At 40.7% G+C, this 22,805-nt stretch overlaps 1 protein-coding gene across 2 annotated transcripts; it reads left to right on the top strand.

The window, feature by feature from the left end:
* Positions 1–403: 403 nt before the first annotated feature.
* Positions 404–22,620, top strand: LOC115417845 (tumor protein 63-like). 2 transcript variants are annotated; one of them, XM_030132003.1, is made up of 12 exons: positions 404–445; positions 4,862–5,119; positions 12,733–12,919; positions 13,020–13,135; positions 14,013–14,122; positions 14,219–14,355; positions 14,529–14,611; positions 14,721–14,845; positions 19,313–19,458; positions 19,791–19,938; positions 20,968–21,061; positions 21,160–22,620. In XM_030132003.1, the coding sequence occupies exons 1-12, from the start codon at positions 404–406 to the stop codon at positions 21,454–21,456; spliced, it is 1,743 nt and encodes a 580-aa protein (XP_029987863.1). In that variant the 3' UTR covers positions 21,457–22,620. The 2 variants fall into 2 exon arrangements, with proteins under 2 accessions (XP_029987863.1, XP_029987864.1); XM_030132004.1 differs by having other exon boundaries at positions 14,219–14,343; positions 21,160–21,456.
* Positions 22,621–22,805: the final 185 nt, after the last annotated feature.

Genomic DNA, 22,805 nt, shown 5'->3' with positions numbered 1-22,805 from the left:
AGAAAAGATATAAAAGTAGTGTTATTTAGATAAAAAACTTTCAGTTTTTTAAATGCATTTTTTTAGTAATTTACCGTAGTATTTCTCTTTTTTCCACTTTTATCCACCGTTATAGAGTTGTAACTGTAATTCGCTGCTCAATATATTCCTCTGCAGTATTTCAAATGAAGGGTAAGGAGTTTGTGCTTCTGGAGATGGGTGTGGAATCAGGTATTGGACAGGTAGCTCCTTAGACCCCTCCCCTCTCTCTTCCCAGTATATAGGACCTAACCTTAGATTCCTATAGAAGCTTCACTTTGCATCTGTAACCCACATCACTCCTGTAGAGTGAGGAAAACAGATTTGTGGAATCCTGGAGCCAGTGGAGCAAACAGCAGCCGCTCTGCTCAATCTCAGCGCCAACATGTTGTACCTAGAGACGGGCACCACAACGTCATTCAACGAGGTAAGACCAGAAGAGAAACTGAGAAAAAAAATTTAAAAAAACCATCACACTTATCCATTAGTAGGTTCCCCAGAGCTTCGAGGCTGAATGAAAAGCCCTTGAAAATGAAATGAAATGAAAAGGCCTTGTATTTTGTGACTTAGACTATACGTCAGAATTTCACTTAGAGTTTTGGATGATTTTTATGAAATGTAACTTAATGCTTCTGGGGCTAGTACAGATATTTAATGATTGAGAAATAAAAATATAAAAAAAGAGTTTTAAAAAAGCTACTTTAATAGTAACTATAGGAAGATCTAATGTCGAGAAGGTACCTTTGCATTTGATTCCCCTGTGTTTTCGTCTTGACTTGACTTTGACAGTGTGTGTGTTGGCGTGCACATCTCTCCAGAGAGCAGGGGAATGTAAACACCTGGATGATCGCTTCGAATATTTTTTCTTGTAAAATGGCTTTTATCTGGTTTTGATGGACATACTCAGTTGATGTGATTTACTTCTTACCGAGTCTTAGTGTTGTCAAAAATATCATCACTGAAAGGCGTTGGAGGATTCAGACTTTTTTTTTGTTCTCTGTGAGAAGACTTCAGTATATGAAAGTATAGATAAAGGAAATGAAATTGTTAAAACAGCACATTTTGAATTACCAATATTTTACTTGCTATTTATTTATATATAATTATTTCTCATTTGAAGTTTTTAAAAAAATTTTTTTTTTTTTTTTTATGGGAGCATTTGGTTGAGCAGTTACTGAATTTTCTATTCATGTTCGGAGTCTTACTGTGAGATTGCAGATATGTTTATAAAATCGTCCTTTGTTCTTCAAAAGTGTGAAAACAAACTCAAAAATGTTTTAATGTCTCAGTCTGGTGACAAAAAAATCAGTTGTCACTTCGAAAGTGTAAGTGAATGATAGATTCCAGCGCTGGTTATTGAGCACTTGGAGATATGGTGTGTTTTCAAAATACTGAATATGAAATGGGTTTGTACTGTAATTACTTACTGATTCTTTTTTCCCCCAGTACAAATAACATGGCATTCTACTGACTCTGGAACGGGCCTATTGTAAATTTTTTTCTCAGTCTGGTTAAGTTTATAGTAGAATGTGTTATGCAACTTCTACAAAAACTTGAAAATGGTGTATTTCAATCACTGTTAGGTATTTGAAATATTGTCTTTAGTTCTTAGAGTAGTTATTGTTGTGGAAATCTCCTTTATACGTCTTCATTCTTTGTGTTTTCCGTGTGTTTTTGTTCCCCAAATCCTGCACCCAAACTCACAGAGTGAGCGGTGATAGATTCTCAGATTGCAGGTTGCAGATAGCAGGTGTGTCAGGTCACTGTCTTTTAAGTTGTGGAGCAGGGAATCTTTAAGTGGTGTCCGGCTCAATCCCCTCTGTGTGTGGGGTATCAGGTTCCCCCCATCGCTAGTCTCTTGGGAGCCGCTGCAGTCATTAGAATGCGGCCGGCCAGGCGTAGCTGTTTAGTCCAGGTTCGTAATTGCTTTAATGGTGTGTTGATGTAGATACAATCACCTGCTCTGCCCACCCCAGCAGGTATGAGGTGTAGATGGACCCCCACCCACTGCCCCACCTCAGCCCCCCTCACCCCTGTTGAGCCTTTAATGCCTCCCTCCCCTGTGGTCACTCATCGCAGTCCCCCAGATGCTCCTCTAAACTGGCTCAAGCTACATGGAGTAGGTCACCAGAGAACCAGGAATTGGAGTTATTCCCCCCTTAGGCCAGGTCTGCTCTGGTTCCTGTCATCTATTGGCTGTTCAAAGCTGTGGCCTTATCAGTGCTTAGACTTTGTGACCACCTAACAGCAGCAGTGGGATTTATGGACTGTTATATGTTCACATATAAGCTGTGGCATTTTATCGCTTGCAACCGTCCAAATGGCGTATATTTAAAGTTCTGTGGTTTTCAATGAGGCCATTATTTTTGCAGCAGTGTTTTCTGTTAGATCCTTACAGATATCTCATAATCTTTGCCTTGTGACATAGATGCATATTGTACATATGAAAAAATTACCATATAAATGATCCACTCAGTTTCTCCACAGGTGTGCAGTGAATAGTGTATGACTCACTTCACAAGCTGTAGTGAAAATGATTTACCTTTAGTCAGCTGTACCCAGGTAATACCAAGTAATTGTAATCATTTGTCCATTTGCTTAACAATTACTACAACTGGAAAATTAGCTTTTATTTATTATTTGTTTATTGTTTGTTTGTTTGTTTGTTTGTTTGTTTGTTTTAGGATAATACAAATTTATACACTGTAAAGTCTCCCTGTGTTGGTCTGAAATGCTTATCCCAGCATTGATCTCAAACAAAAAAATTAGCTTCAAGGCCTCAAACAGAAAGCACAAGCTTTTCACAAACTTTATTAAAGGCTGTTGAGGATGACAAGGCTGCTGATTTACTGTGTTTCTGCTTTGCAGCCTGACTAAAGGCCTAAACACAGCATCAGCTATAAACAGAAGGAATTTTTAAGAGCAGCTAAACTGGTTATTAAATGGTTGGTGTATTATAGTGGAATAAGATCTGATTAAAGGAAACAGAGAAGAGGCCTGAAACCCCCTCACACAACCTTTAAAACGCTGACATCCCACTTCCAGTCAATTAAACCTTAAAACGTGGCTAGTTTTTAGTAGACTTGACTGTCAGGGTTCAGTATCATGTCAATTATGGCTTTTTTATCCTTATGTTCATTTAGACCCAGGGGAGAGTCTTCTGAGACCCTCTATGTAATGTTAGGTATTCGATGTCAGGGCCTTTTATTTTATATCCCTGCATTTATCTATGTTTGGTGGCTGTCCAGCATCAGCCTTTTCTTTAGAATAATAATTTGACATTGATAATTGGTGCCTGTCACATCCACCTCTGCAGCTGCCAGTGTCATGTCCTGGGAGAGGCTCTGTCATCTCTGAGGCTGCAGTGAACTGGGCCATAGTTCAAAAGATTCTCTCCAATATCACTATCACAAAGGTTAAAACACAGAAAAATAATCACACTGGTTGTTCCCATGCTGAACACAGAGCATATTTTGACATATTTATGTGAAGTTGTATTATTTTTAGTTCCAGGTTTGACTTTTTCGGTTTCCCTCTTCTGAGATCCAATACACATTCACTTTTAACCTTTATAATACATATGTAATTACCCCATTGTTAGAGAGTGTGTTTGGGGTACCGTCTCTCTGCTAAAGGCTGGAGGGTGTCTTTCTTTGTGTGTGTGTGTGTGTGTGTGTGTGTAGGTGTGTGTGTGTGTGTGCGCTTGCTCTTCATTCACAAAAACACTTGTCCCTTAACACCTGCGTGCCCAACATAATTGTCCTCCAGAGCTCTTATAAGCCTTGGTGTCATTGTTTCTGGGGGGGTTAAGCAGCCTTATGTTGCAGACAGTGACCCTCATCCAAACTGCCTGCTACCCTGTGGCATTGTTACACAGGTATGCTCAGGTTGACTCGGATGACCTTCCTCAGGTGTGTGTGTGTGTCTCACTGTGAAAATCTTTGTGCATCTGAATTTTTGCATGTGTATGTAATAAATCAGTGATATTGCTTCAGTACCGTGATTAGTAGTTATAAAACCTACCTAGTCTGTGTTTTATGGGTTATCTAGCACACCGCTAACACCTGGCAGGGTAATGGGTGTGAGCTGGACAGCTGTGGTCAGCCGTGCTTGAAATAAACAAGAGGCCCTGGAGAGATTAATGGCCGTCTAAAGAGCGAGAGCCATGGCACCTCGTCCAGGAATGTGCCATTTATAAATGGAAAGGAATGGGGTGAATGGCAAGCAGAACAAGCAGGAAGGGGCTGGCTACTACCCAGGCGTATTCTCCATCCTGTTTAAAGGCAGATATTTTAATTCCATTCCTCCTGTCTGGATACTTTTGGTCAGGGAAAAATTTATTTGAATGCTTCTTAGTACTATTTATAGCAGGATAGAAACAAACCAGAGGAGGAAGATTTCTAAAGTAATTGGTGATTTTAAATTACATTTTTGTTTGTGCTCATGTAAAAGCTGTTCTTCACGGTGGGGTGTTAACATGTTGCCTCAGGTAAGAACTTAAACTAGGGATCATGGATCACCACTTCACCACCATTTTTTGGTAACAAGATCTTCACTTCCTGCAACACTTGCTTTCTCTTTAACCTTTGACTGTTGTGTATTGATTTGTATTCTTTTATTTTATTATTTACTTTTCAGGCTGCCTGTCATAAGTGCACCCCTACTTTATTGTTTCCATTTTCTAAACAACTTCTTTTCTGTATTTCTTTGGATCAACTTAGCAGGTGCACAAGAAAAAAATCACCAGTGCTGTCATTCATTTAAGACTTAAACAAAGAGAAATTCCTCTACAGTGACTGAACACATTCCCCTTTTCTCCCACCCCCCTCCATTTTGTCTGCAGTCACAGTATACAAACCTGGGGCTCCTGAACAGCATGGATCAAAACATTCAGAATGGTGGCTCGACCAACACCAGCCCTTACAACAATGACCATGCGCAGAACAACGTGACAGCCCCCTCACCATATGCCCAGCCCAGCTCCACCTTTGACGCCCTGTCCCCCTCACCGGCCATCCCATCTAATACAGATTACGCTGGGCCCCACACCTTTGATGTGTCCTTTCAGCAGTCTAGTACAGCAAAGTCTGCCACCTGGACGGTAAGAAAACTTCAATATTCTATAAACCTGTATAATGAGTGAAGCTGTCCATGAGTATTGAAAATTAATGTTACTTTAATATTACACCTACTGGTGTATGAGTGTGTGTGTGGATGGGTGAATGTGAGGCCTTGCAAAGCGCTCTGGGCACCATGAAGGTGTATAAAATGCGCTATATAAGTTCAGTCCATTTACCATTTAATATGCCTAAGTCCAAAGTTCAAATACAGTGCTTGGTTCTTGGTTGAAGTCTGCTGAAAATAACAAATTTGAAGCCAATGCAATGTAATTAATTCACTTTCCAAGTAACTCAGGGACACTGATTGTCCTTCATATTAGGGGTGTAACAGTGCACTCATTTGTACTGAACTGTTTCGGTTTGGGGCCTTCGATACAATACAGAGGTGCACCAAATGAATACATGTAGCCTATGTGAAGAATGCAAACACTCGGGAAGCAAGATGGCCGCAAGCAGAACCTATGAGCAGGGTTTCCCCTATATACATTCGCTGCTGCAGAATTCACAGCGGCGCTGCAAAAAAACCCCGAACACTTTATTCTGAGGTTGTGGCAATGAGAAGGGGGGGTAAACATAACAACAGAGAGTATAACAGAGACACAGAAGCCGGGTTGGATATTCGAAGCGTGTTAAGTTTCACTTTCAGTAGTTACGGTGTGCACCCCACACACACACACACACACGCGCGCGCGCGCACATGCACACACACTGGTCTCCTTCACTGTACCGAAAACGTATTGAAAATGTATCGAACAGAAGACCCCTGTACCAAAAAGTACTGAACTGAAATTTTTCTGTACCATTACATCCCTACTTGATATCCACCATATTTTTTACTCATATGTTAAAAAGGTCTTCATTTGCATTCATAATGGTCATAAAAATGTCTTAACTCCTTGAAACCTGCAAAAACATTCAAAAAATTTACACCTAGTAAACTGAAACACATTGTAACATACTATTAGACAGCTTCAGAATCAACTAGGTAAGTAATCCATTACAATATACTGTGAATGGATATTGATTATATACTTGTGTTGTTGACAAAGTAATGCATCTGAGAAGTAGTTTTTTAATAGTTTTTTTCTATGTCCCGAGTATCTAGACTCAAAGATAAAGTATTTTGTGGTAGCTGTCATCTTAACAGGTCAAGCAATGAACCAGTAATGAGGATAAGAACATGCTTTTAACCATGAATTATTTTTCTGACAATCTGTGCTCTAGGCAGATTTAGGTGAATATTACTTGAAAGTCCTGAGTTGCACAACTACATCTGGCAAGGAAGAATGTCACCTGAGATGTATAGCTTTAATCAAGATTGAACCCCAGGCATTTCTTATTCAGGCTTTACATTACAGTTCACTTACTGACACAAAAACTGAATAAACAATGGTCTTATTAATGTGTTAAGGTAATCCTAGAGACACAAATCAGGTGGATTGAAGAAAGATAAGGCCAGACCTTTACTTATTTCCCAGTGATTATTAGGTTCTGCTCATAGTCAAACTTCAGTTTACTGACAGTTTGGGGCAGGGTCCAGGGGTAGTTTGTTGATGACAGAGGTAAACAGGCTTGGTCCAGGTGTGGTGATGCCCTGCACAGCTAGATGTCACCATGTGATGCTCAGTAAACCTATACAACCAGCTCCTCCTGCTCTGTCATTATGCATGACAGGGCTGAGGGACAGCTGTTGCATCACAGCTCCACCTGCTCGGTTGTTTATGTGTCTAATCTGTTCTTCTATGTGCAAACACTGTGACAGTCACACAGTCCCACAAGTCAGTCCATTAATGCACCCTAGCGGACGGCACAGGTGGCAGAGGTGTCACCTCATGAGACACTTCAAGTCATTTAGGTTTGATGTATTTTCTTTATTTTCTGATCATGATAAAAAATAAAAATAAAAATTTGTGGATGTGACATTTTAAATGTAATGCTTCAACATTTGTCATTTTCAATGAACCCTCACCCTAAGTGACACCTCATGGGACATTTCCACAGAGTTAGGCTTATAACAGATGAAGTGTAAGGCCAAAATATAGCCTATGTATTGAACTTCATTATAGAAGGAATTTTTGTATGTTCTGTCTTTGGCATGTGCCATGTGACTAAAACAGAACCTGTTAAATGGGTTGCCAGTGACATCCATTTCAGTAGAAACAAGTCACTCTCCTTAAATCTGGTCAAACTGAAAAACCTGCCAGTCTTAAAGATTAAATTCAGTACATTGTGCCTGTGGCTGAACATAGGGAGTGCTGGGCGAACTCACCTTATTCCTTGGCCTTGCTGAGTGTGGGATTGTGACATTTACCCAATTCCCACACTGCTTCACTCATCCCTCTCATTTTCACAGTCCCAAAAACAAAAGTGTTTGTCTGATGTGCAACTGTGAGGAGTTTTAACAGTGTGGTTTAAGAGGCACGCCCCACAGCCTGAGCTGTGCTGGTTAGGGACACATCCCATCACAAACTTGAAGCGCAACAGACTGGTGTATCCCACAGTCATAACAGATGAGGAAAGACTGGTTTGATTGGTTTGACTAATCATGGAAAACATACTGTACTATTTGCCATTACTGAGGAAAATTACACTGTTGACCAATGAGCTGCACAAATCTGAGAATTTAAAAGATAAACCAAAGGGGTTTTAATCTTGCTTCATGATCACTTATTATTTAATTTGTATTTGGGAATATAGAAAGAAGTAGTAGTAGTAGTAGTAGTAGTAGTATTCTGGGTTGTTATGTCATTTATCTTCCAGGTTAAACGTCACTGCATAATCCATTGTAGATGCTTTATGCAACTGCAAATGCAGTCACTTAATCCTACCAAAGAGCACTATTTTGACTCTCTGAACATTGTTTTGTCCTGATGATATTCCATAATGGCTCAAACAGAGTCATTTTCACAGTCTGCAAGCAGTCAACCTGACTCTGAAGAATTGTGATTATAGTGTTGGTTCCCATCTCAGAGGAGGCTCCCTCACCTGAGCTCAGGAGATCTTTCGCAAAGCTTTCATAATCTCAGCCCAATAGGTTGACTGCTGGACTGAAGGACTGATGGCAAACAGCCACCGAAGATGTCACCACCACAGCTTTGCTCTGTGCAAAGATCTGCTAATGCCCACCCTTTTGAAGGCCTGTGGGATCTTCCACGGGACTTAGTGGACTGTGTACTGTCTTTTTGATGACTGTTCTTATGGAGACACACCTAATCCCTAACCCACACCTTAACCTCTTCCTGTCTAGGACGAGTGTGACACACACAGAGGTTCAACACGTCAACATTTCCCAGAACTGCTCCCACACGGTTTCCTTCTTGGCACTCCTCACTTTTGTCATTTATTTAGAGAAAAACACTTGCCCAGGCCAAACGAATACATCTGTTATAGATGTATTGTATTCTTTGCTTTGCTGAATTAATGGAGTGTCGCAAAAGAGGCAGTCATTGTTGCCTATTGATGCAACTATTGTGAGGGTAAAGATTGGTTGTGTTTGCCGTGTGTATTAGCTGCCACCACGTATAGCAGTCAAAGGAGAGGAATGTCATGGTTGGGGCTATCACTGGGACGTTGTAGAGCTGTGGGGATTACAGTAATGGATTGAGGGCCTGTAGATAATACCTGTGTAAATACGGTGTGCCTCTCTCCTGAACCCTGTGCTCTTGGAGTGGGCTCTGTCTTTTTGAGCGAGTTAAGCTTGATGGTTGCATCTCACATTGCGCCGGAGGAGGAGGAGAGCCCTTGAATGCTCAAAGAGAAGAGTGTTCTAGGGAAAGGTAGCAAGACACAGCTTGCCCCTGGAACATCTGCGGGCCCGTCCCACGCCTCACGAGATGGGGCTCAGACTTGTTTGTGTCAAAAAGCTTGTCATGACTCGCCCATCACAGAGAGACAAGCCCTGAGAGCTCCAGATGGGAAAAGGTAGAGGGGAATTTTTTAAAAACGCAGAGTTGAAAAGGTTTTTTATGATATGGGCTATGGGATTTCTTCATAATCGTGGAAAAGCCCGTTCTCGTTCAGTTTTTATGACAAGATTCTTTTATCTTTAGCAAACAACTCACAGATACCTGCAGTAATGTTTACCACAACAGAATGCTGGGTCATGCTGTAGTCAAATATCAGCAGAATATGAACACTGATGAAAACAGTGTGGTTGTGTACACGAAAGATAAACAGGTTTTTAAAAAAAAAAGGGGAGAAAAAGCAGGAATTTTTGTAGTTGAATCAGATTTAGAAAATAACACTGAATATTTATCATCTTATCTAGAAATATTTTCATAATCATCTTCCCACCTGTTGGCTTTTGTTTTGTGTTTTGAAAACGGTGAACTCAGGTGCAGACGTAGTTTGAATGCTGGTAAACACCAGCATTTGACTGGCTCATCTCAAGGGTGACACATGTATATCTGAGTCTTTCAGCTACATAAGCACGATGCCACTTGTAAGTGTGCAGGTTTGTCTTAGGGCAGGTGCTGTCACTAAGACTGAGTGGTGTGGCTTGTTGCTCATAGCTACAATATTTTTTATTTTTATTTTTTTTCTTGAAGAGGTATAGAAAAATTGGTGGTAATTTCCTCAAACTGTACATTTAGTTTTCTCTTAAAGTGCAGGTGTTTTATATCTGCTGCAGAGACAGAGGGAGAGAAAAAAACTCCTTTGCATTATTGTTGAATTAAACAGGTTTGGGAGAAGCTTTAGGCATGACATGACATGTCAGGTATGAAGAAGACAAGACCAGAGGCGCCAAACAGTGCTTGTTTAAGGCCTGATGTTTGTCAGGACTTGACTTCTGCATGCGCCCGCAGCGCCTGTCATGGAGAAAAGAACGCTACAGCTGTGGGCCTGTCTCAACCTGTGTTTCACGGGAAGTATGTATTTGTGCAAGTGTTGCATGTGTTAGAAAGTAATTGCACACATTCAACATAAGCATCAAACAAATTGTATGTTGCATTCAGTCTGATTCTGAACATATTTTATTAAAACACTGACCCAGTTCACTTTTTGTGCAGCATCATAGTCTGTTTGTAAACATGGTTACAACAGTCATTATTGTTCTCTGCTTCACACGTGTGTTGAACAAGGTGTCACGTGTTATTCTTGCAAACTAAAAAAAAAGAAAAAAGTTTGCTTTCAAATGATTGTGATTAAGCAGCTCTGTATTGTGCACTTCTTGGCTGTATAATTCACATTGTGACCAATGAAAGGCTCATAATTACATGTTAACACCTGAGCACCGCACCCTGTGTGAGCCACTGAATCCCATCAGTCAACTGGTTGTCCTCCACCCTGAACAGTGTTAGCTTTAGCCAAGCGCTGCTTTCAGCAGTCAACAGCAGCGCCTGCTCTCACTGCTGAGCAAACACAGTATCAGCACCACATACTTTGTGTGCTCAAAGTTTGTAGCTTGAGGGCTGGGATGGTTCTCTGGTGTGTTTGTGCATGTGTAAATTAATTAGAAATGTTAGACATTAGGATATGATCTAAACAAACTTTGGTTTTCTGCTTTTCTTAACATCTCTGGTTAAATTGTGCTGTTTCCAGACACTGCATAAACCCAGCTGTAATTATTCAAAACAGTACGTACTGACCCTTTACACAACTCTCCTCTCATTCCCTTTGCTTCATAATCTTCAGCTCTCTCTTTCTCCCATCTCTTTGCTTCTCCACCTCATTTAGCTGATTGACAGAAGAGTATGGGGAGTATCAGGTTAGGAGCGAGGGGACAACTGCAACCATTCATCTTTTGGCTTTTCCTTTTGGAAAGCTGCTTTGATTTTGAAGCTCAGTCAGTTTAGTCATTGTGATGATGTACATGTCCCAACTGTGCACATCAATACATCCATCTGTAAATCTTGCCAAGTAGATGTATTTTTGTGCAGATTAAAACATAATAATGCTCTAGTGTTACTTTGATCATCACCATTACATTTGAATGTTGAATATTGAAGAGTAGCATAATGACTGTGTGCTTACATGACATTTTTGTTTGACTATTTCGTGCTAGCAGCTGGTGTTTTGTGATGTGGGTTAATGCCACTAACAACTGTCTGCCTTGTTCCATGATGAATCATAATACACTGATTTCTGTGTAGAGGACTTGGATCTTTTTTCCATGGAAATCCTTACACTTCCTCCTGAGGTCTTCAGTGAATCTCTTCTGCTCCTTTCCAGTTGCATTGGTGTGTAATAATAGCCACTGTTAGCATGAAGAGCAGCAAAGGTCAGCAAGCATCAAAAAACATCACAGATTAAAACAGACTCAAACCCTCTCACAAGCACATGCAAATCTTGCATATTGAACCTTTATTATACATTTGTAGCAGTACTGTTGAGGAGCACTAATGTTTTGGCAGTTCATCCTATGCATGTACAGTTTCTAATGAGGTCACTTGAGGAAAGGAGCCAAGTGAGAATTTAGTTCTCTGAAATCCAGTGCTGTAATGTGTGCAGTTTTGAGAAAGAAAATGGGAGAAGGAGATTAGAAGGCGCTGTTTTGGGTTTGTCCTGATGAAAGGAGAGATTGTGCCTGGGGAGCAGAGCAGAAAATGACTGTGCCAAGCTTGTGTAATATTTAAAGTCAGCTCAGACAGGTACAGTGATGAGCTCCTTTTCTTTATATCTGAAATTAATAGAGGTGGAATTTTTATGTTGCATTGTTCTCAAACGCAGCCTCAAGCATTTTTCACAATGTTCACTGAGAAATGAACCTGACAGGAAAAATTTCCTTTCTCCCCCACCCAGTGTCTTCTGCACATAGACGGCTTAAAGCTGTGCTTGCACAGCACTGATTTGAATGGTCTGTTTACACAGTTGGGTTCTGCCTATTAGTAACTATTCAGTCTTTCTGATGGCTTATTGGTGAGCATTTCTAGCAGGGATCAACATGCATCTATTATTCATGACTTCTGGCTTACACTCTTGAATGCAAGCCAGTTTTTTGAGCAACCATCCCATTTTGGCAGTGGTCACAGAAGGATCCTGTGATAAGTCCTTCACTCAGGTGCTCACAGCAGAACTGAGTCATTTTCATCCAACCCCACGAGGAAAGCTGCACTCATCTTTATGTAGCATCAGCTCAGCAGCTTCTTCTTCAGAAGCCCTGTTCTGTATGATGAGTGGCCATCAGATGCTTTAGCAGAGCACTCCCTCCTTGAAGATGAAAGCCAGGCCCAGTTTAATTGCTGCTGGAGGGGTCCATTTTATGGCACTCCTCGGAAGTCCCAGAGGCTCTCCAAGAGACATCTTTGAGGTTGCTCAATGCACACTTATAGAAGCAACCCTTATGTGTGTGTGTGTGTGTGTGTGTGTGCGTGCGTGTGTGTGTGTGTGTGTGTGTGTGTGTGCGTGTGCACTTGTGTTTATTTAAGTAGGTCATAATCACAGTCTTGTCTTTAACCTCTTTTGCTTCAGGGGAAACCAGAAGTGCTCAGTCTAGGCAACAGGTGTTGCAGACATCGATGTGTCCTTTTAAAATAAGGCAGACATTGTTTTGAAGCCTCAAAGCAGATAAACAACAATCTCTTGCCAGTATTATGTCAGTGTTTTTATATGTTTTATATAATCTTTGGTATTTTCTGTCTTTTCTCCCATCTAGTATTCCACAGATTTGAAGAAGTTGTACTGCCAAATTGCAAAGACGTGTCCCATTCAGATCAAAGTCCTTACCACTCCACCACAAGGTGCTGTTATTAGGGCCATGCCTGTTTACAAGAAAGCCGAACACGTGACCGAAGTGGTGAAGCGCTGCCCGAACCATGAGCTTAGCCGCGAGTTCAATGATGGTCAGTTCTTTGATTTATTAAAAAGACTCTCGCTAATGTCGGACTTCAGTTTTAACTTGTTGCTGTTGACATTTAATGACATTTCTCATGTTGCCTCCAGGTCAGATTGCCCCTCCGAGTCATTTGATCCGTGTGGAGGGAAACAGCCACGCCCAGTATGTGGAGGACTCCATCACCGGCAGACAGAGCGTTTTGGTTCCTTATGAGCCTCCCCAGGTGAGCTGTCCATCAGTGTGGAGAAGAGCAGCCGCGGTAATGCCCTGTCGGCGACACCTCAGCACCTCAGCCTGACTCTGACAGACAGAGCGGTGACAGGCCGAGGCTTTAGAGAGCCGGGCCTCTCAGTCCTGACACACAGCAGCTGCTAAAACCTAGACCCTCTCAGTGAAAACACAACACAGTCCTCACATAGCTTGTACAGGGAAATATTTGAGAATGTTTTTAATCCTTGTAGGTTCCAAGGTAGTATGGCAGGATGTGATGTATTAGATACAGGTTTTAATCAATGATGCATTGTGTACAAGAACAAAATGACTTCGCTTAATAGTGCTTGAAAATCTAAAAAATAAAAACTCAACTAAAATTAGTCAATACCTTGAAATTGAAATAAAATTAAAACTATTTAAGTACTCCTAAAACTAATTTTAAATAACAGAAACACTCAATAAACATCAAACTAGTGAAATGATGTCAACTGTAATAAGTGACTAGATAATATCTGTTTGATCTCATCTTAACTGAACTTCTATCATAACTTCAACATATAAGTATATTTTACTATGCAAAGTGTTTCATCTTTGTGGAGAAAACACTACGTTAAGTCCAGTCATTAAAAAAAGATTTGATTATTTTAAACTTCACATCAAATATTTTCAAGTGTCAAGTATTTTGAGACTGAAGAAATCATGGAAAGAAAACAAACCTTGTTTTAAAATGAAAGTGAAATGAAAACCCTGTCAGACTCTGTTTTCATTCACTTTAGAGGTGCTGCTTTCTTAAACATTTGATATGAGATATCCTCTTTCATACATGGCTTCTTTTTTTTTGTCCTTCATTAAAGTCACTGACCATCGGTGTCCTTGTTCTTCCTCAGGTGGGAACAGAGTTCACCACAATTTTATATAACTTCATGTGCAACTCCAGTTGTGTGGGTGGAATGAACAGACGTCCGATCCTCATCATTGTCACTCTGGAAACCAGAGAGTAAGGCATTCTCATGCTCCTCCTCCTGAGTGGTTTCTTACACTTTTAGACTGGATTGTTTGTGACTCTGCTCACTCCATCCCTGTCCATTTCCAGCGGTCAGGTATTAGGCCGCCGATGCTTCGAGGCCAGGATCTGCGCCTGCCCGGGCCGAGACAGAAAGGCAGATGAGGACAGCATCCGCAAGCAACATGTAACGGACGCCACAAAGAGCAGTGAGGGTACGAAACGCCGTAAGTAGTGCTGGGGCTGGTGACGGGCTGATGAGCTTTGATCTTAGCTGTGGCATGGACCCTCAGACTCTTTGCTTTCCTGCCATTTCCACTCTTCTGTCCTGCTCTGGCTTAAGCTAACTGCACTCAGCACTCAGACCACTGGCACTCACTCTGTCTTCTCGTCTCTCCAGCTTTCCGCCAGGTTTCCCATGGCATACAGATGTCCACCATCAAGAAGAGAAGATCAACAGATGAGGAGGTTTTTTGTTTGCCTGTAAGTGTTAGCTCTCTGTTTCAGAAGGCGTCCTCAGAGAGTTTCTTTAAAACATTGTTCTGAGTACGTCTGCGATGCTTATTGACCACTGTTTCTGTTTTCCTTATAGATCAAAGGCCGTGAAATTTATGAGATTTTGGTAAAAATCAAAGAGTCTCTGGAGCTCATGCAGTTTCTGCCTCAGCATACTATTGAATCATACAGGCAGCAGCAGCAGAATCTCCTTCAGAAACAGTGAGTACCAGTATAGATTGATAATTAAGCTCATTTGTTTTCAGGTACATTAGAAAAGACGACCGTGTAGTTGCAAGGTTCACCCTCAGATCATTTCTTAAATTTTGCATTGGTTTTATTTTCACTCAGCTGCTTGTGTGTCAGAAGATTTGACCTCATATTAGATGAAATTACTGTTGTTTAGAATTGGATGAAGTGATTTCTTTCTTGTCACAGAGGCTTCGTAGCCAGCAAGTCAAAGTTGACCATAATTGTTCCAAAGTAGATGTTATTCAAAGTTTCCGAGCAGCCTTGACTTTACCCAGAATTCTCCCTGCAAGAAGTTGTTTTTTTCCCTCCTGCTCGCTCTCTCATGGGAAATGAGCCAAAGCTGATGAATCGTGACAAATGTACCTGGCTATGCTTTGTTAAGGAGAAGCTTCCAAAAAGATGGGCGGTAACGCCTTTGGGTGCTCTGCCAGGGTTTGCACAACACAGCGCTCAACCAAATCCGTGCCTCGGCCTCATCTATTGGCTGGAGCATAATTAAAGTTGTTTCAGACGCACACACGTTCACGCACACTTTTCCTCGTCACGCCCATTTCCCTATAAGCTGTGGAAAAGAGCAGATGGGTGTAAGTGATAGTTTGACAGAGCGATGATGATAATTACTGCTTATGTTATAGTTTCCCATTAAGACACTGGCAGACAGCCTCACTGTGAGATAATGCTTCCCTCTGCTCTTTTCACTTGATTTGTATTTGCTGTTCACTACCTGTTGCTTGTTTTGTTAAAAACATCAATCAGTGATCAATCAGATTCAGGATTCATTTTAGATAAGTCGAGGTTTTTGCATCATTTTCTTACTTCTTTGTCTGATCATTTGCATGTTGGGTATTTCTTACATTTTCTGTCAATTCTGAATTCTTTTATGTCCTCACAAAAAAGTCTTACATTTTTTGTTTCTTTAGGCCAGTAATAACAACTATAGAGCTTTTTAAAAACAAAATCTACAGTTTCCTGAAAATACAGTCCTCTATTTTCATAGCAAATATTTTGGTGCAATTTATTATTTTTAAAACAAAAAGAATGCAATCACAAACCAACCACTACTATATTATACTGATGTAAGAATTTTCTTCACATATATAATAAAATATTAAATATATGAAACAAACAACAGCGAATGTTAAGCACGTTTTTTAATTGTATTAAAAAATTGTGCATTTATTATCTTAGCTTCACAATTTTGGTTATGTAAGATCATATTGAAAGTCTGGTCTACACCAGCTCTAAATGTAAAATGTCGTGAGAGAACTTTTGTTACGATTTAACGCTATATAAATAAAATTTGATTGATGTTTTTAGACTATTATCAGACCCTCAGTAGTGTTCTTGTATTAGGTTGTATCAGCTGTGATCAGTAAAACCTCTGAAACTAATGTCAAAAACATGCTTAGACTTTAAGATTTCACTAAATTACAGTCCTCATGTTTTTGTTGCTAACGTCCAATAAGGAGATGAAGTAAAAAAGCATCTTATGTTTTTTGTTTTCTTTTTTCATTATCTATTGAACCAGGTGATACAAATGAGGACATTAAAGGGTTTGGAGTTTGCTAATTTGGTCTGTACTTCATAACTCCTCCAATGTTACATAGAACTTTTTAAATAAAAGGTTCTGTCGACAAAAAATGTTTCAGGCTTTTTTTTCCACCTCATTAACACAACTGCACTTCCCAGTGGTTCGATGCTGTCATCTGTGTTTGCATAGTGCCATCTTCTGGACAGAGGCGTTACTGCACAACACTGATTATAGCATCAAATCACTGCTGTCAGTCACACATTGTTTCACTGCCTCCTCTCCTTTTCTTGGGTCTCCTCTCTGCTCCTCCTCCTCCTCCTCCTCCATCAGTGAGCCCTTATTTCTGCTCTCTCCTCTCTCTGGTTCCTCCCCTGCAGTCTGATTAAAACCCGTCTTGGTAGCCAGCTCCTGGAACCTGCAGGTGAACAGAGGCGGCGCTGCAGCTCCTCCTGAAACACTACACCCTGACAGCATTCCTCCACCTTCCTCCTCCTCCTCCTCCTCCTCCTCCAATTTACATGGACCTTCCTCTCTGACTCCGTTTCTCAGCTGTTCTGACCTCCCTCTTTACCCACCTGGGTCTGTGGCCTCTGCTCTGAGGATGTGACGCTGAACCTTTCAGCTTCATGGAGAACCAGCTACAGACACAGTCAGACCTGTCAGCTGTAGCCGCTGGACTCATGACCACCTCACACGTGGTCTTTAAAAACTATACTAGCCCTTTTTGCATGCATCATTTTGGTATTTTGTAGGGTTTCACCACTATGTTCAGGTCACCTCTGGGTATTTTTATGGCAGTATCATGCGTTTATTTCACTGGCCTTCATGGATCCCAGCTGACCTCTTCACCTTTTACTACGGCTGAAGTCGGACAGGAACCAAGCTTAAATGGTTATTTTCTATGTTACTTGACTTACAGAGCTTATAAATGTGTTTTGTCTTTACATCTCCGTTAAGAGCTGGACTCACAAAATCTTATGTTTGTGTGTTTTTCGGGAAGGAAGAGACTTTAATATTGAGATATTGTTGTTAATGCTGGTCATGTTTTGTAAAGTCACTGCAGGACAGTCTGAGTGTTTTGTTTTTAACTTTCCTTAATAACATGTCTTTTAATAGAGGAAGCTGCAGATGTGCATTATGTTATGTACAGAGCAGATGTGAATGTTTCTGTTTGAAACAGATTTAATAACTGTTATTTTTGTGGCTGCTGCACTTTTTGTCTTTTGGAGCATAATAAATGCTTTTTCTGCTTGAAGCTGTCATTTAACGTCTTCTGCCACATCATTCAATGTTAAAGGTTCAGTGTGTGAGGTTAAAGTGCATCTAATGTGGAAAAGCAACATCATATTGATAATCCTATTATTCAGTAGTCTGTAATCATCTGAAAATAGAAGTCATGTTTCCATATCCTCCTGAGACCCAGTGAGTAAACATTTTCACCATTTTACATTAAATAATTGCCTTAATTGGAAACAGCATGATGCCACAGTTTTTTCAGATATATTTTATTAATTTTTTTTAAATATAATATCCTTTTCAGTGGACTTTTTTTTTTTTTCAAGTAAAGCTGTGAAAGTCTAGTCTACTACAGAGGACAAAAATGCATTGCTGGGTCTCAGGAGGATATCTTAGAATAATGCTTATATCTACACAGTCCAACATGTTGCACCATCTTTTTGTGGTCGAATGAATAATTTTAGAATACACTTTTTTGTTTTATCATGAGTGGCATTGAATGTTAAGATATATTAATGCACTTACTAGATTGAATTATGGACCAGAGTAAATAAAACTATCAATTGCACCTACAAAAGCTTTCATGTTTTTAGCGTCCGCCGTCAGGGAAGGTGAGGCAAAGGGAGTTGCATTCTCACCCACAGATACACTGACATCTAATACACTGGACATTAAATGGGTTTTTATTTCTCCAGTTGTACAAGTGTATCATCTGATGTCAGTCTTTTTTTTTACCCCTCTACATTTCCCTTATTTTAATTTTATTAGTATTAGTGCAGTCAGCTCATATGGCACTGACACCATGTTTTTCAGAAACTGTCCACTATAGTTGGAGTGTAACCCACATCATCCTCATACAGCAACAAACTAAAGTCAGTTTTCCAGGATAAATGAAGGATAAATGAAACACTCATGTACTACAGATGTGGAGATCAGTTACTATTTCTTACTCCTATTCTGAAGATTAAAATATAATCACTGTAATATTCTGTCTGTACAGCAGTGGGGAAAAAAAGTCTTTGGACACCCTTAAAATTTAACACAATCTCAAATATTGTGAAATAATTGTGGACAAATCTTTTTTTGTGTTTCAAAAGGTGTGACACAAACAAATGCAAATGATTTTTTTTTGTTTATTTATTGTTAACAAGAAAAAACAACGAAACTAAATTCTTGACAGTTTTAACATGCCCTGGATGTGTTTCATTATTTTGCTGAAACATCCAGTTTTGACCTCATTGGAACAGAATGTGCAGAAGGGAACATGTGGGTTTGCAGAATGGAACAGTACTGGGCACACTTCAGTGAATTACATGTGATTCTTAGTGTAATTTATCCCAAATGCATGGCGTGAACAAAAACAGTTTCCCACCACTGTATGTTTTTTTGCTTCTGAACTCAAAGCTATTGATAAATTATTGTCACAGAAGAAAGAAACTAGAAAATACTCTAAAATGAAGAGATGGAGAATTTACAAATAATACTCAAACTGATTAATCAATTACCTAAATATACTGTGATTAATATTTAAGCAGTAAACATCTGTTCTTTTCGCTCTGTTTTTTCCTGTGTAGTTGTTTTCTTTTTGGGACAGCTCTGACCATCCTTCTGTCATTGAAGTTGTGCTGATGGGTGATTGTAACGGTTGTTCCCTCCTCTCTCCGCCTCAGGACTTCCATGCCGTCTCAGACTTCCTTCGGCTCCAGCTCCCCGACCCACGGAAAAGTCAACAAGCTGCCCTCAGTGAGCCAGCTCATCAACCCACAGCAGCGTAACACACTCACCCCGTCCAGCATGTCTGGAGGCCTGACTGACAGTAAGTGTGCCCCTTTGTCTTCCCTACCCCCCCCTCCACCCTTCCACCCTGTTCCCGTCCCTCCTGGGCGTAGTATATACGCAGCGTGTCCCAGCAGGCAGCAGGGCCCTGAACACCTCTAACACAACGCTTCCTCCTCAAAACGAACGTGATCCCTGTGAGACTCCCCCTTGTTTGTGCCCTCAGGAGCTGTTATGATGCATTATCTGTCATGTTGAGAGTAACCCCTGCACCCCCCACCCTATCTTCCTTGTGCTTCACTCGACGTTACATCAGTTCAAATCCCAGAGCAGCCAAACCGACGCTCACACTAGCTCCTTTTGTCTCTGCAGTGACTCCCATGATGGGCACTCACATCCCCATGAACGCTGACATGAGTTCACTGAGCCCCACACACGCACTGCAGCCACAGCTCCCCCTGGTGCCTTCCTCCCACTGTACGCCCCCTCCTCCATACCCCATGGACAGCAGCATCTCCAGGTACCTGAACATCCCACAGACAGATACATCTACCGTTCCAAAACAGGGTTTCTGCAGGTTTCAACCACTTACATTAAAAACCGTCTGAAAGATCTGCTTCCGTTATCGACTCAGATCTTCATGACCTTTTACCCACAGGAGATCAAAGAAACATTAACAGAGACAATTTACAACTTGTTTCCTCCAGAAGTAGCCGTTTTTATGAGCATTATCCCAAACACTGTTCAGACCGGGCTGCAGTTTGCATCAGGGCCTGTCGCTTCCATCGCGGGTTCATTATGTTACATCCTGATCAAAACAACTCCGTCCCCAAAAACATTTTTAATGTCAAACTGAAGTCAACGCAATTTAATCCAATTAACTTTAATGTCACAATCCAATTCGATTGAAAGACATTTTCAGTCAAAAATTCATGATAATTGGATGTGACACTTAAAGACCTGCAGAAACCCTGAAAAATATTGAAATAATGTTCAGTTTCATAGAGTAAAAAAAAACTAATATAGTCCAGTGTCAAACCAGTGGATTCTCCCCTTTGGCCACTGAATGTTCCCAAAGTTGCAGAACATTTAATAAATTAGAAAAAAGAAGAAACACAGGACTTAAATATGACTTAAGAGCCTTTTATTGTTCTTCCAGCTTGGACTAAAAAACACTTTACATACTCTAACTTAAAATGACATTCCTTTCTCAAAAGCACTACAGCAGGGGTACTCAACTTACAGCCAAAAAACAGGGTTTTCACTACGAAAATAAATCAACACTATTATTCTGTCTTTTTGAGACAGATGATTAAAGCGACGTACAGCATGTCACACTGGTTGAGTATCCCTGAACTCCATTATTTGTTTGTCATTGGCCCGTTATCAGCACAGTTTGTCTCCGTTCCACACGTTCTTCATCTTAATTCATGAAATTCTACTCAGTTTTGAGGAAAACACAACCATCACACACTGCGATAAATGACCTGTGTGCTGAGTGCTGGTGTGTCCTCTGGGTTCTAACGGGTTCCCTCTGGTTCCTCCTCAGCTTCCTTATTCGGCTGGGCTGCTCAGGCTGCTTGGACTACTTCACAGCACAGGGTCTAACCAATATCTACCAGATTGAGAACTATAACATGGAGGTGAGCCCTTGCCTATCCAACACCAGTCATATGATGGGTTAGAGAGAAGAGTGGCTCGGCCTGCGAGTACTAACGCTCCCCTGTGTACTGACCAATAGGACCTGTCCAGGCTGAAGATCCCCGTCGAGTTCCAGCACATCATCTGGAAGGGCATCATGGAGCACCGGCAGGCCATGGATTTTTCCCCTCCACCCCACATAGTGCGTACCACCAGCGGAGCCTCCACCGTCAGCGTGGGCGCCTCTGAGGCCCGCGGCGAACGCGTCATTGACGCCGTGCGCTTCACCCTCCGTCAGACCATCTCCTTTCCGCCGCGTGACGAATGGTCCGACTTCTCCTTCGACCTGGATTCTCGCCGCAACAAACAGCAGCGCATCAAGGAGGAGGGGGAGTAGGACGAGCCCCGCGTCGACCCGTTTGTCATTTCACACCTGTTGGAACATTTCATCTGGAATTCTGGTATCAGAGCAAAATACTGCTGAACAGAATCCATATTCAAATAGAAATGCACTTATTTTCATTTGGGTTCTCGAGGACAAATAAAAGGTGTTGAGCAAAGGTGCATTTTATGTTTTAATTTCTTGAGAGCACTTCAGAAATGCTTAGGATTTCTAGACTGCTTTGAGTTTAAGTGTTCATGATTCATTCCAATGTTAAAGCATGACTGGAAACACAACTTGCATTAGTGGGTTTTTTAGGACTGGTATTTCTGCTATGGGCCATAGCACAAGTGTATTTAGTTTGTAATAGACCTTTAAGTTTTAATCATTATGGTTGTACACGTTAGTCGAGTACACTGTTTTTTATATGTGGCAGAAGTCAGCATTGATTGTAAGCATTTCAAACATGTCCTGTCAGAAGTATTATGTCAGTTTGATGGGTAAACCTTTTTCTACTGTAGCTTCCATATTTTGCTTTATGTATGTTTGTTTTGAGACCAATGCATCCCATTTTTGCATCAGGTTGTGAAGTATGTTCGATGGTCGGTCATTTGATGTAGCCACATATAGGCCTAATGCTCTTGACCCAGTGTTGTACCGTAAAAAGATACTATGACTGATGTCGTTTTGTGTTTGTTCTTGTTTTACTGCTGTGCACAAGTGGCTGAGAGCTTTTTCTCATGCAGTGGATGCTTAGCACAAGTATTTTTTTTTTATTTTTTTATTAATGAACCATGTTTTGGTAAAGGTGTACTTCATTTGATAACAAACCAAAACCATATGATTTAACTGTATATAAATTTGTATAGTTGTTTTTTTTTTTCAAAGCCACCCATAAGGGATTGCATGATTTTTATCATCAGTATCAGTATGTTTATCAACATATTGATGTGAATATTGTCTGGTTTTGTTTCCAGCAAGAACATAGTCTGTACTCATTGAGAGCAGTATGCTATGAGTGTTTGTATGCTCTACTGTAGCCTAGAGCCCACGGTTAAATGGTTTAAAGTAGCCAGCATTGCACACACAGTGCGTATTTTCATATTTTTGTACAATGTGTTGTAAATATTTTGATATAAATTGAATAAATATCAATCTTGCAATATCGCATGGTAATCACTCCTTTGTGTCGTTATTAAGTGTGAACAAGTGAAACAGACAAAGCCGCAACGAACACATTAGATGGTTTGTCAGTTTTCGGAGGAGAAAGGTTCCAGTTTCATACATTTGTATATTTTTTTAGTTTGTCTCCTCTTTGGCTGTAAAAGCAAACATGGAATATTTTGGATTTAGCCAAAACACTG

The sequence above is a fragment of the Sphaeramia orbicularis genome, chromosome 4 (genome assembly GCF_902148855.1).
Source record: "Sphaeramia orbicularis chromosome 4, fSphaOr1.1, whole genome shotgun sequence".
Lineage (NCBI taxonomy): Eukaryota > Metazoa > Chordata > Actinopteri > Kurtiformes > Apogonidae > Sphaeramia > Sphaeramia orbicularis.
This window is presented reverse-complemented; position numbering and strand designations above follow the sequence as displayed.